Source organism: Leucopleurus acutus (assembly GCF_964270905.1).
Source record: "Leucopleurus acutus genome assembly, chromosome: 5".
Taxonomy (NCBI): Eukaryota; Metazoa; Chordata; class Mammalia; order Artiodactyla; family Delphinidae; genus Leucopleurus; species Leucopleurus acutus.
The window spans coordinates 14249303-14264234 of NC_139147.1; the positions used below are offsets into that span (position 1 = coordinate 14249303).

The following is a 14932-nucleotide window of genomic DNA, read 5'->3' on the forward strand; positions in this document are numbered from 1 at the left end:
CCTATTGAATTTGAGGTAAGTTTCAAAGAGAGTAAGTGTGCAGATGAGAGAGAGAAGGTGGGGAGTTGCCAGTTACTGTCTGATGGTGACTGCTCTGTGAAATGAAGAGGTGGTAGGCAAGAGTGAGAGAATAGGAGAGTGAGAAGGTGTTCTAAAAGACAGACAGATCTTGGCATGACTGTGGGTATGGGGGAAGGTCCAATAAACAGGTTTATGGGCAGAGTTGAGTATTCAGTTGGGATGAGAGGAAATATATTTGTGATGTAGCTAATCTTCAGAGTTTTACGAGGTGATGACTTTTTTCAGCTATGCAGAGTAAATGCAAAGTAATTAATTTGTTAATATATTTCATTACTTATGTTTATTAATATAATTTTTTTAATTTAAATATAAGGTGTGCATGTATGTGATAAACGATATTTTTCAGCCAGTACTAAGACGTGAAACTCCCTGTACTATTATTCTAGTCATAGACATAGAAGTTCCTAAAAATACTGTGGATTGTATGAAGGGAAAAAGGGTAACCAAAGAGGTGACATTTGGAAAGTTATACTACTGGTATTCTTTGAAGCAGGGAGTAAGAGAGTGCATTATTCAGTGATGTATACTCAAGGTATAGCCTGTGTCTGAACCATACTGGGCACTCAGTAAATGTTTCTAGAGGGACAATTTACAATTTCATGAGATGCAACACAAACCCGAGGAGAGAAGTATGTTTTTAATATAAGTCCCACTGACATTTTGAAGAGAAAGATCAATAAAGAAATAAGAAAATAATGAAAACTATTAAAAATATCATATTAAAATAGAACACATAGATAAAAGAGAAAACACAGTTTTCAAGTGCAGAAGGATGAAGCAGCAGGAGAAGTTTCTGATTAACAGAAGCAAATCATTTTGTTTGTGTCAAATCACTTGAAAATATCAAGAGCTAACAATGAAAAAGCAAGATGGTCTTGATGTAGAGAGGTAGAACCACAAATCTGGAATCACACAGTGCTCTGTAGACATTTAGCTAAAGGACAATAACCCAGTCTTCCAACAAGTCAATATCCCATGATTATGTTCCAGACCATACCACAGGCAAGACAATTGCCCAGACCTCCAAAGAGAGCTCCTTGTTTATTTCATTTTCTATTCACTTTTTTCCCTACAAAGTCCACTAGTTATATAATACTTGTATATCAATGCTTTAATATCTCATCCTATGCTAGAATGTAGCCTCCATGAAGTTCATGGACTAGTTTTCCTTTTTCACCTTGAGTAAATTAATGCCTGAGAAATAGTGATCATTAGGTAAATATTTGTTGAATGGATTAACCCCAAAGGGGTGGGCAGGCTGCCTTCAGCAGGCTAACAACTCCCTTAGATATTTCTAAATGCCAGTATTACATTAATCAATACTCATGATGGGGTTTCTATAGAATTAAGAAAAGCTAAGCTATGAGTAGCATGCTTTGTTTTATTAAGTCAACTAAAGTAGATTTAGAATAAAATATTTAAAACATTTATTTTTTATTTCTTTTTAAAAGCAATTATATTTTGCTTAAATAGTTTAAATGTTTCTTGTTTAAATGTTTAAGAGTTTTCTCTGAAGTTGTGCTCCTTCTGAAGGTCAAACAACTTTACCCTCACCTGACAATAGAGACAGTATCCTGTATGAACCACATAGTGAGCTCAAAAACACAGGTTCTTGAGCCAGAAAACTGGTTTTGAAGCTCCTCTCAGCCACTGATTAGCTGTGTGACCTTGTGCAGATAATTAAGCAAGATAGTAATAGTACTACAAAGGATTGTTTTGAGTTTGAGTTCAATACATGTAAAGAACTTCAGATAGTAGGGGACTTCCCTGGGAGTCCAGTGGTTAGGACTGGACATAGGAAGAATTCCTAGGTTGAATCGCATGAGAACCTCTGTTATTGAGGATAAAGCAAAATGACTGGTCTTATCGGGTTATGAGCAGGACCAAAGACAATAGTCTTTTAAAAAATTTACCTTAAATTTCATTGAAACTAAATTCTTCCAGCTAAAGTAGATTCAAATAGAGCAGTTCTTTACCACTAATAATTCCCTTCAATTTGTAGTTTGAAAGTTCCATCAATATAGAAATATAGAAACACCTAATCACACTGCACTCTTAATTACCTGGTAGGGGAAACCAGTGTAGTAAGTGTAAAGGAAGTTCAAAAATCATCAATACTATTTTTGATATTCAATTATTTTGAGATTTTTTTTTTTAAAGTGGGACAAGCTGAATATACTGGGTTTCAGGTCACTTGCATCTATATCTAATGATAGTGGGAATAAACAGGGGAATAAACAAAAATATAAGGCAGCTGTGCACTATGGGAAAATAAACTCCCTAACCTGCAGTGCGGAAATTTCAAATTTACCTGATGAACTAAGGTTTTAGTCCTCAACTGTCACTAAAGATCATTGTTGTATAATTGTTTGTCTGAGTTGCAGGTTTCTCACTTGCTTATAAAATAATAAAGGCCACAAATAAATGGTACCCCAAGTTTCTCTGAATCCTGAAATTTTATGATCTTACTATAATATGGAATTTAGTATCTGGAATAAGAATATAGTTGGGGGTAGGGAACTAAGCTACTTATAATGATTAGGAGGAACTCTTTTTATGCAATCTTCAATGGTATATACCAAGCATGCTTACTGTACCTGAAATGTGATGATTGAGAAATTCCTTTGCCTTCAGTTTGTGGCTCTTTTAAAAATTAAATGACATCATTGCACTACTAAATGGGGTTCTCAGCTGACTTTAAAAGCACTTTGTTTCAAGACATACATCATAGTTGATTGTCATTTTTCATAGGGCTAGTATTTTGGAGAAAATTATGGTTCAATTTATGTGAATTCTTCGGAGAAGAAAGATAACACCCATAATTTAGAAAAGAGTCAACAGCCATGGAACAGCAAAGGGAAGGGTATAATTAGACGGTAAATGCAATCTCATGCAATGCAATTTGAAGAATGGAAGCTTATAGAAATTTGTTTATGGAGCTTGAAACTCAGAAACCCAAACAAGTTTGGGGATTATAAACACAATAGTGTCTTATTAGCAGTAAAATAATTTTCTAAGAATTCAAATAAAACAGAAAATAAAATGTGTCACATAACTTTTAAATAAGGAGTCACGAAACGAGTGGAAGGCATGGTTTGAAGTTAGGAAACAAGATAGTTGACATAGTTTTCAAATAATGTGTTCTATGGGGTGATATTTAGAGGTGTGGCTTTCCACACCCACCAGCATATATAAATGCTCTTGTGCGGTCACAGTCCCAAAGCTGACCTACAATACCAAGTCAGACTCACCACTCCTGACACCATGAGCTACTATGGCAACTACTGCCAAGGCCTGGACTACAGCTGTGGAGACTTTGGTGGCCTGGGTTATGGCTACAGCTGCAGACGTGGTAGCTTCCGCAGGCTGGGCTATGGCTGTGGTTATGGAGGCTATGGATATGGCTGCTACCATCCATATTACTATAGAAGATACTGGTGTTCTGGCTTCTACTGAATAATTATATGAAGATTTACAATTTGTGGACTTCGTCTTCTGTGAGACTCTGATTCATCTGGAAAACTTTATTCCATAACCTGCTTGCTTCATTTATCCTGTCTTGATAATGAAACTGTTATTTGGGCCACCTGGTTTCTGACATTAATGTGAAGACAACTTGATGAACTAGATGTTGGTGTTTGATTAGTGATGCTCTCAGGGATTCTCCTTCTATATAGGACGGAGAGTCACTATACTCTAGCAAGTCTTTGCCTTTTAGCATCCGATGTCTAATAATAAACTTTTTTCTGACATAGTAAATGTGTTTTAAACTTCAATTTTTTAATCACATTAAACTTGCTGTGATGTATTAATACAATCATCAACCATGGCAACGTTTTCTTCTTACGTTTTCTTCTTATAGCTAAGAAATTTACCAATATGTCTTATTTCATAATTATCTCTTCCTCCTTCTTCTTTTTCCTTTCTTCTTCCCCTTACCTCTTCCTTCTCCATTTCCTCATTTTCTTCTCCTTTATTTTATCATTCTCCTCTTCCTCCTCATTATCAATATCTATCTTTTTCTTTACTGGCCAAACACAGGAATTCTATGTCTAAAGGTTGAAGAGGCTCTGTGATGATAATCAAATTTTAGTGTATTTTTTAAAATTCATTATTCCTTGGAAATTATCTTGTTAATTTCAAAACAAAATGATAAGGAAAAACTTTAGCTTGCAGTAAATTATTTTAGAACACTTGCGAAAATAAACATGAAAGAAGTATATCAAAATATTAACAATTGTTAAGTAGATAATATTTGTTGTAATATTTATTCTTTCTTCTTTTTGGTATATTTAAAATATTTTATAAAATAAAAAATCTAAAATAGAAGCAAAAACCATTTATCTTGAACTCAAATGTATATTATTGTAATAAATTAAATTTATGAAAACTGACCCCAGAGGAAAAAAAATCTGAATAGTTCTCTCATATAAAAATTAAATCTATGATTAAAACTCTTCCCAAAATACTAATTTAAGGCCAGAGGTATCTGAGGCAAGTTTGTCCTTTGGTGAGTGATGGAATTTACTGACTAAAAGTGAAAATGAATCATGAGGATTTTGAATGGGTTATTCTATCCAACAGCTGACTATTCTAGGAATGCTAAATGTGTAAATGCTTTTAGCATTCCTAGAATGCTAGATATGGTTTATCTAGATTGTTCACTGTAAATGAATCTGAAATTTATGGACCACAGTTCTGTTGAAGATTGGAAATTAGTAATGTAGCCAGATGAAGGCTATGTGAATATCAAACTTTAGATGCTGACATATCTGAAACCTTCTCTTGCCTATTAGCTTTCCTCACTTGGAAATAAAAGTGTGTCTTTTGTGGAAAAGTGGATTCTGAAAACCATATCTGGTAGTTTAAGGTCTGTCATATGTTGATGTAGACAATACTGTTGCTGCATTTTTGAGTACTTTTCTCTCCATTAGTAATGTTGATGCTGTGTCAGACTTGTGTATCATGAGAATATGACAAGTCAAACCTTTGTGGTTGCACACCTATTAATAAATCTAACAGAAGTGTGCAATTCTTCTTAATAGTAAATATTAAAACATACTTATAGAAGTTAAAGAAGGTCTAAATATAAGGAAAATATGTCATGACTGTGGATCAGAAGAATCATTATCTGTCAAATCTGATTTATAGATTCAGTGCAATTACAATAAAAAAATCTGAACAGAATTATTTTTTACTACTTTTGTCTTTTAACCTTCTTACTAGCCTTATAAGCGGTTGATCTACTACATTAACATTACATCCTTATGTTACTGAATCATCCATTCAACAAACAAGAGAATTAAAAAAAATATTCTAGTCTACTTTTAAATCTTTCAGGAATTAAAACACTGAATATACGTTTTGCAATTTTTTGTTGAGTGTATTCTGAAATATTTTATATATGTTTTACTTTTGTTAATAGATATTTCTCTATCATGATATCTTTTACTTCCTTGTGTATATGAAAACTATTCATTTTCTTTGACAATTTTATATTTTGTTATTGATGAATCATTTTAGTTTTTGAGTTAGTTTCATCATTGATTCGCAAGGGTTTTTCCAGATATGCTACTGTGCTGCCTGCAAGTAGAGATTGTTTTACTTTTTAAAGTCTTTTTCTAGTTCTTACTCATCTATTGATATTTTTTGCCCAACTGCATTTGCTAATATCTCCAGGACAAAGTTTAATACTAGTGCATAGGGTAGGCATCTTTGCCCTTCTCCTAAATTTTGTGGAAATGCCTCTAGGGTTTCAGTTACCTAAAATGCTAACTTTAAGTCAATTTTATTATGTTAGAAAATTAACCATCAATTCTTCTTTTCTTGAATGCTTTTATAAGGAATGAATGTTGAAAGTTGCCAAAAGTTATTAAGCATTTATGGAAATAGTAATATGATTTTTCTCCTTGAATCAATTAATGTGATGCATTATATTAATGAGTATCCTTATATCGACATCACTTATATTCTCCAAGTAAATTCCATTTCCTTATGATGTATTGTTTTTATGATGGTATTAGATTCTATTTGCTAATATTTTATGCAGAATTTATGCATATGTAGTCAGAAGTAATATTAGTCTGTAATTTTCTTTCATGTGTGCCATTTTCTTCATTGAATTTAGATAAATGTTAGATAAGTGATTCAAAAAACATATTTGGAGACTTCATTCATTTTCAATGCTCTTGAACAATTTATGTTGCATAAGGATTATGTCTTAGAACTTTTGGTAAACTAGCCTTTGAAACTAATGGAACCTCCAGCTTTTTGTGTGTGGAGCAGTTCTTTCTTTTTCTTCTCAAAAATTAGTCTTTAAAATTTCTATCTCTAATGGGTTCAATTCTAGTAAAACTTTTCCCCTAGAAAATTATGTATCTTATTCAGGGTTTTCAATTAAAAAATTTTTTTTAAACATTAAATTAATTTTTCTTAGAGTACAGTTGATTTACAATGCTGTGTTAGTTTTGCAGTACAGCAAAGTGAATCAGTTATACATGTACATATATCCACTCTCTTTAGGATTCTTTTCCCATATAGGTTATTACAGAGTATTGAGAGGATTTTCAAATTTATTTGAGCAAAAGTCTACAAAGAAGATTTCCCCCTCTCTTTCACTGTCTGTCTCTCTTTCTCTATGTAATTGTATATGTTTACTTACATTTATATTATATTATATATATATTAATTCAATTTATTTATATTTTCCTTCTTCCTTTTTAAAATTAATTTAGCTGATAGTTTTCTATTTTTTGTTTCCAATGACCATAATTTTGTGTAATTAAGTATTCTATTGTTTTTCTACAAATTTCTGTGCTTTATCTGATCAATAGCTGTTTTGATCTTTATTATAACTTCCCTCTGCTTTCTTTTAGTTTACTTGTTTGTACTTTTATTGCATACTTGTGTTTTACTTATATATGTGCTTAAAACTAAATTTTTTTCTGCTATCTTTGTAATGTATACCAGATATTATAATATGTAGAATTTTCACTATCATTATCACCATTTAAAAATCCTGTGACTTTTTTTCACTCAAGATTTCATAGTTTTGTGTTGGTTTTAATTTCTGGGTTTTTATTGATTTATATTTATTAATTTCTACTTGTATTACATTATTATTAGAGAATATTTTTATAATATTTCCTTCATGGAACCTCTTAATGCTTTCTTTGTGATTTAATACATTTTTGTAATGTTTCATACGTGCTTGAGAATAACTTTTATTTTCTATTATTAAAATGTAAAGTTATATATAATTTTAAAGTCAGTCACTATTGTTTATATTATTTTGGTCCTCCATATTATTACTTATGCTTTTCCATTTTATCTTTCTTGTTCTGGCATTGCTGTGTTGTTTATGACTCCATGCATCTCTAGTATATTTTCCTCTATAAAGGTGGTTGCCGTATTGTTTTTTTCATATACAATCGTAACCATTATTTCTTTATTTTAAAGTGTCTTTAACTTTATAAGATGGTTCCATTGTTGTGTTTTATCATCTGGTTAGACTCTACTTTGGTAACAGAGTTACAAACAACTGCCTTTTCATTCTCTTTTGACTGATATACATTTGCTTATACATTTTTAAAAAGATAATTTTGTAGAACAGATGTAGATTTGCAGAAAACGTTATACAGATAGCACAGAGAGTTCCCATAAATCTCACACCCAATTTGCCCTATTATTAACATTTTACATTAGTATGGTGCACCTGTTACAACTAATAATAAATCTATATTGATACATAATTACCAACTAAAGTCCATACTTTATTCAGAGTTCTTTAGTTTTTATTTAATATATATATTTCTTTTCTAGGATAGCATCTAGGGTACCTTATTGCATTTAGTCATTGCTCCTCTTGACAAGACATGTTCTCAGACTTTCCCTAGTCCCAATCACCCTGACAATGTTCCAGCAGAACTGGTCAAGTGTTCTGTAGAAAGTCCTTCAACTGGGATCCATTCAACGTTTTTCTCATGATTGGAGTGGAATTATGGTGTTTGCAAGGAATGTGGCAGAGGTAAATTGCTATTTTCATTCCATCATATCAGGAATGCTACCAGCATAACTTTTCACTGTTGGTGTTGATTCTGAACTCTCTGAGACAGTGTTTGTCAAGTTTCTCCACTGTCAGAAACTTACTTAATAAAAGATTCATGTATATCTTTTCATCTTGATAACTCAATGCTTTTTATGGCTGGGTTCATTGCATGGATGTACTGTATTTGTTTACCCATTTACTTCTTGAAGGATATTGCTTCCAGTTGCTGGAAATTATGAAAAATCTGTCATAAATATTCACATACAAGTTTCTGAATACACAAAAATTTTCAAATCATTCGGGTATATATCAGACAGAAATGTTACTGGATTATAGGATATTTTGCTTTTTAAAAAACTGCCAAACTGCCTTACATAGTGGCTATACCATTTTGCTTTCTCACCAACAGTGAATGAGTGTTCTTTTTGTTTTTCATTCTTGTGAGCAATTGGTATTGTCATTTTCTGGGATTTTATCCTTTTCAATAATTGTCTAGTGGTATCTCATTATTGAATTATTTTGATACTTCTATTATTAGACTTTCTTAATAATGGCTTTAAATGTTTCTCTTGAAAATAGTTGACTCTTTGTGAGTCCAAATAATATTTTAAGAGGTAAATTAAGCTAGTTCATATTTATTAAGTTGCTATTAGTTTAGTGTCAGCTCTGAAAAACTATTTTTTTGTTATAATTACTATTGTACTGTTATATTTACTCTGCTTCTTTCTCTCTATATTTTATTTACTCAATATTTTAAAAATATCTTTAGCTATTTAGAAATGTTTTGATACTTTTTTAGTGGTTGTCAGTGATTAATTATGCATTTTTTGTAAAAATGTCCTTAGCTCCTCATTTTCTTTTATTAAACTTCTGCTAATTTTTCAGTTTTGAATAATGAATGTCAACTAGTATCATTTACTTAATCAAATATCAAATAACTTTTTCTACCTTATTATTTTCCTGCTTTTCCTCAGTGGAATCATTTGTTTTCATCTGAATCCAAACTTCTTTATGAATCTTGGAACTTGGTCTTTCTTCTGATATGGTTTTATCTTTTTAAAAATTTCTTTCCTGTTTTTCAACTCATTTTGTTTCTTCTTATCTCTTTTACATTTAATATTTAATTTAATATGAAGTATTTCGTTAAAGTTTTCTTCTGTTTCTGGAGGGGCAAGCTATTAGTTGAATGCTTTGATAATCATTTTTGTTGTTTTTATTATATACTTTGTATACATGAACACTTCTTGCATCTCTGAATTTGTGGATGAGACTGTTAGAGATATTTGCTATTTGTTTTCTATGGATCTGTTCATTTACTAATTTATTCATTCAACTAACAATATATTGCCTACTCCATTCCATTCACAAAAGTATAAAATATGATTATAATAAATGTTCTTGCCCTGAAGGAGTAAATAATGTAATGGAAAAGGCAGTAAACAAATTGGTATACTAAAATCTGATGAAATGCAAAGACAGACTTTTATCCAGGGCATTTAGCAGCACTCTGAAGGATTTTCTAAATCAGGCAGAGGTAGAAGTAGCTTAGGATGTCCTTGGAGAAGGTGCCACTTGACCTATCTTTTGAAGGGTGGGTTGGAATAAGATGGGTACATAAGTATAAAAGAAGATTCCAGAATGAAGGAGCAGCTCCTGTAAAGTCTCAAAAGCATGCAGTGGATTAATAATGTCTTTGTTATTTATGTATGGAATAAAGGGAAATATATGGTAGATTGTTAGAGACCAGGATAGAGAAAAATGTTTGGTGATGAAAGACCTTGTTTGTGAATTTAGGAGTATATTCTTTTCCTTAATGACTTAGGTATAATGGCTGAAAAATGAAATGATCAGATTTGTGTTTCAGAATGTTCATTTGGACTCAGTATGGAGAACAGATCAGATGAGGGCCCTGCCTTGGGGAAGTGTGACTGGTGGGGAGGTTCTTACATTAATCCAGGAAAAAGTGGTGGAGGACTGAGTTAAGTGAAAACAATGAACAGACATAAATATTAATGAATTATCATTTACATGGTTGAGTTGCTGTGGTTCAATATGCACTGAGTAGGGAAGATATTTCTAAAATATGAAAGAGAATTAATTCCAAGATCATACTCTGGTATGTGATTTGAATGACTAATATACAGGCAAGAGGCAGTTTTGTGAAAAAAAAATGAATTTACTACTAAACATGAAATTTGAATGCAATTCAAATGGGACATATCCAGTAAATAGTCAAATTGATGGAGCTGATATTTAGAGAAGCCTTTTGAAAGTAATCGGTATAAGCACGGTTATTAAACACAATATTTATTGAAATTCCATGGGAAAAGTGTATACATTGAAGATGGAGGAAAAGGGGCACTTTTAGAGTTAATAAAGGAATAAGAAATTGGGAAGAAGACTCATAAGAAATTGAGAGAGAAAGCTAATTGAACATTTGCCATAGAAAGTAAGGGAAGAAAGCTTTAAAAGAAGAATGAATGGGTGAGGAGGGCAAATGCCAAAGAAGGTTCAAACAAACCAAATAACTGACAAAAAACAAAATAAAAAACCAAGAAGGTTTTGCTCGGTTTTGTTTTTTTTGTTTTTTAATTTGACTATCTGGAAATCACTAATGACTTTGTGACTATGCCCTGACCACCATGGATAAAAGGTCCTGGGTTCTGGGAATGATCAGTAGCTAAGACAATGGAATGAGAAGCAATCTGAGGTTATGTAATTATAGGACCACTGGAAGCTATCAACTAGATTAGACAATTTTAACTAGAACACCAGTGCAGTATGGCCTCTGAAGGGGCTATAATCATTTCTCATCTTGGAAACATTCTGTTTTTAGGAATGCAAACTCATTAAAAAATAATTATTATTACTAAAATTCCTTTAACAAAAATTTGGACCTTTTGGCAAGTAAGAAAAGAACAATTTAAAGTAATTTTAAGACTTTACATTATTCTGTTATGTGGAAATAATATCACCTGTCATTGTTTACCAGTTGCACTACTGAGGGTATAAAAACATTCGGGGAAGGTAGAGATGGTCATGCTCAGGAAATTCCTCTTCAGCACCAAATCAGATCTCTAATACTTGACACCATGAGCTACTATGCCAACTATTGCAAAGGTCTGGGCTTCAGCTGTGGAGGTTTTGGTGGCCTGGGCTATGGCCATGGCTGCGGATGCAGCAACTTCTGCAGACTGGGCCATGGCTGTAGCCATGGAGGCTACAGATATGGCTGCTACTGCCCATCATGCTATGGAGGATATGGCTTTTCTGGCTTATACTAGAAACTTGTAGATCCTCAGACTCTTTCTATTCCCATGCTGTTACTCATATCTTTCAGTAATGTGAACATTTTTCTTGAAGTTTAGAAAATATTAATAATTTTTTGGCTTCCTGCTCCAAAGGAACTAGTTTCTTCCTCTGGAAGAACCTGGAATCTTTCTTGATTTTTATTTAGTCACTAACATCAGCTGTGACCAAGTGTAACCTGTATTTTAAATTTTTAAATGAACATATTTAACTGGCATAGGGATCATGACTGTATCAATTCATTTTAGTACATTTCTAACGGATATATGGGATTTCAATCAGAATGTTACCCTCCTTTTCTTTGAATTGGTGTTTTGACTCAACAATGTTTGATTCAATAATGAATTTGATTCAACAAATGTTCACTTCCTGTCTCCATGTCCTGAGCATTGTTTTGAGTCTTGAGGATACGGGAGAATAAGATGGACTAAACTCCTGTACTTTCATGTGTCCCATCTTTCATTTGTTTCCAGGGTATTTTGTGTGTGATTTCATTTTTATAAAATCATCTGTACACTATTATTTCTATTACTTAAAAAATGATAACATTGCAAACTTTATTCCAATAGTCATCGTTTTTACTCTCAGGTTTATTATGGCATGGTAAATCTATGGTGACCAAAGAAAACATTTTTAAAATAAAACATTAAGCTGATACAAAATAATATTTATAGTAATATGAAAGGTACAAAGGGTGATTAAAAACATTCCTGTACACAACAAAGAATTTTCAAATTTCTAATGTTCTTTATGTATAATCAGGTCAATTCTATCTTGAAAGAAATACATTTTATATTTCATATATATAAATATATATGTATACAAGTCTACTCTGCTTCCTTTAAAAGTTAACTGATTTAATTGGCTTTCCTGTTTCCCTACCTATATAGTGAGGGTCTTACTTCTTAAAAGGTATTTTTTTCTCAAAAGTAAGCATTAGGACTGTCTAAATTTAAAACTCCTGGAGTGCATTTACCAGTTTAGTTTCCTGGGGTATACTCTTAGATAATTTGTTTTAATAAATTTGTTTAGATCCTCAGACTTTCTATTAGTCAAAACTTTCTTGGCAAATCACTGTTTTAGGTGGTATCCAAGATCTTTTCAATTTCTTATGCTATAGCAATGCTAGATATCACTTTCTACCCTCATCCTCTTCCCATGAACAACATTTTTGTGGTAGCTTTCAGATGCTTTGCATCTCAAAAAGCATGTTCTCTAAAAGCTAGTAAGATGACTTGGTACACTTGGAAGAAGATCTGGGGAGATCTGATATGACAATTACATTAAAAGACAAAATAATAAACTGAAGTTTCTCATCATATTGCTCTGGGTAGTTCATGGAGTATTTATTTCAAACAAGTTCTTCATAAAGATGGAAATCAAACTGTTCAGTTTGTATTATGGTTTCTTGTTTAAGTGCCTTTTTCTACAAGATGGTTATTTGATGAGCTTTTGGAGGCATTTGTCTGAAACTTAATTTTAACATTCACATGCTTATCAGGGAAACTGGGTTCCTGGTGAATTTGCAAATCATTTACTTTTTTTTTTTTTTTTTTTTTTTGTGGTACGCGGGCCTCTCACTGTTGTGGCCTCTCCCGTTGCGGAGCACAGGCTCCGGACGCGCAGGCTCAGCAGCCATGGCTCACGGGCCCAGCCGCTCTGCGGCATGTGGGATCTTTCCGGGCCGGGGCACGAAACCGCGTCCCCTGCATCGGCAGGTGGACTCTCAACCAGTGTGCCACCAGGGAAGCCCGCAAATCATTTACTTTTAATCTTTTTAGTAAAGTAAAATTGGAAATAAAACTGGCAAAATAATTTCTCATTATTCAACCAGACTTCATGTTACTGCTGATCATTTTCTTTCAAGTACAAAAATAAGGAAATCACCTTTAATAAAATAAACAAGCATTTTCTCTTGACATTTAGATGCTGAAAAATGTATGCTGTTTCTTAACTTAATAGATAAGTGTGTCAAATTGTTGTGAAATAAAATTGTACCTTTTTTATTAAGGCAGTGAATTTGGATCTAAAAACAAACTATTCCATGTTTATTCCCTGGATTGGAGAAATATGGAACATTTTTGTTAGTGCCTTTCATAGTAATTGTGGATTGGTGGGATGGACAATTAATATCTCTATTATAGAGCAGGCTTTGAGGTCAGGGTCTGTATGAACCCCTTGTATTAATATACTACCCAACACAGAGAGGTGCCTAATTAATATTTGTTAAATATATATATATATATAAAAATAAAATTTTGTGATCCAAATAATTTACTGAATAGGATCTCGAATGACAGAATTAAAGTACTAGCTGAAGAATGGGCAAGGCATTGACAATTGATTTCCAACATCCTGTTTAGAAACCAAATTGTATTTTTAACTGAATATTTTGATTCTTAAAAGTTGATTTTTGGTATATTCCCTTCAGATAATTTGAATCAGGAGTGAAGTGATACAAATCAAACTAAAGCCTCTTTGTTTATATAACTTTAAGAAAACCTTAAGGCTAAGGCCTTTCATAAATGATTATGAAGTTGCAAAATTCTACTTCCAAAAGCAAAGTATATTTATAAAAAGAAGAAAATAATATTTCTCAGCAAAAATCAGAGAGCTATTGATAGGGTCAGAGGAAGATATGCATGTGAAAGTGTTTTCAAATTACTAATTTTTATAAATAAATTATTTTTCAAAAGCCTTTTTGGTGTAGCTTATTCAGAAAAATACATAGATGTTTAAAAAATTTTGTACTAAGTATATCTTTCAAATGAAATTCTGCTACCTTTAAAAATGAAAATTCTGATCTCTAGATTTCCTAGTAGGTCAAAGAGATTTGCTCTTTATCATATGTGTTTCACCTTGGGTTAATCCTGTGTCTGAGAGTTCCTGCAGGAAGTGATATAATTGGTGCCGTTTTAGGACTTTTCACATTAGAAGATCAAAAGGTCAAAGATTTGAGGGCTTACTTACAGATGTCTTAGATAGATGAAGCTTTATATTGTTGACACGTCTACCATTTAAGGAAAAAAGGACATTCATTTCATTTCTGAAATAACTGATGCATAATTTAAATTTACATTTTATAGTTTGAATATAAAAATGTTTCCTGTTGACCCATCAGCAATAAAACTGTTGTTTTGTTTTATCTTTCTAGTACTAATAATTAATATCTACTAAATAATTCAAATCCTGTCTCCTTGATGTTTTTATTATAAAATGAAATTTGGAGCTGTGGTCCAATAAGTAGACAATTATCAGAGGAAACCTAATTATCCTTAATGACACTGATTTTTTTCACTGATTTGTATTTCCTTTGACACAAACATATCCAACAATTCCCAGACAAATACTACATAAGGGTAAATGGACACACCATTCCATTTCCATTTTCCTAAAATATCTAAACAAGAGTGTTGTGTTAGGATGATTTTTTTGTCATGTTTCCTTTGCTGATGATTTTGTAAACTGAAGATCAAGTGTTAAAAAAGAAGTTGT

At 32.2% G+C, this 14932-nt stretch overlaps 1 protein-coding gene across 1 annotated transcript; it reads left to right on the forward strand.

The window, feature by feature from the left end:
- Positions 1-3345: 3345 nt before the first annotated feature.
- On the forward strand, positions 3346-11412 carry LOC309962492 (uncharacterized protein; the record flags this gene model as incomplete). The annotated part of the gene is made up of 2 exons (XM_082840378.1): positions 3346-3518; positions 11121-11412. 2 exons carry the CDS (start codon positions 3346-3348, stop codon positions 11410-11412), a joined length of 465 nt encoding a protein of 154 aa, XP_082696504.1.
- Positions 11413-14932: the final 3520 nt, after the last annotated feature.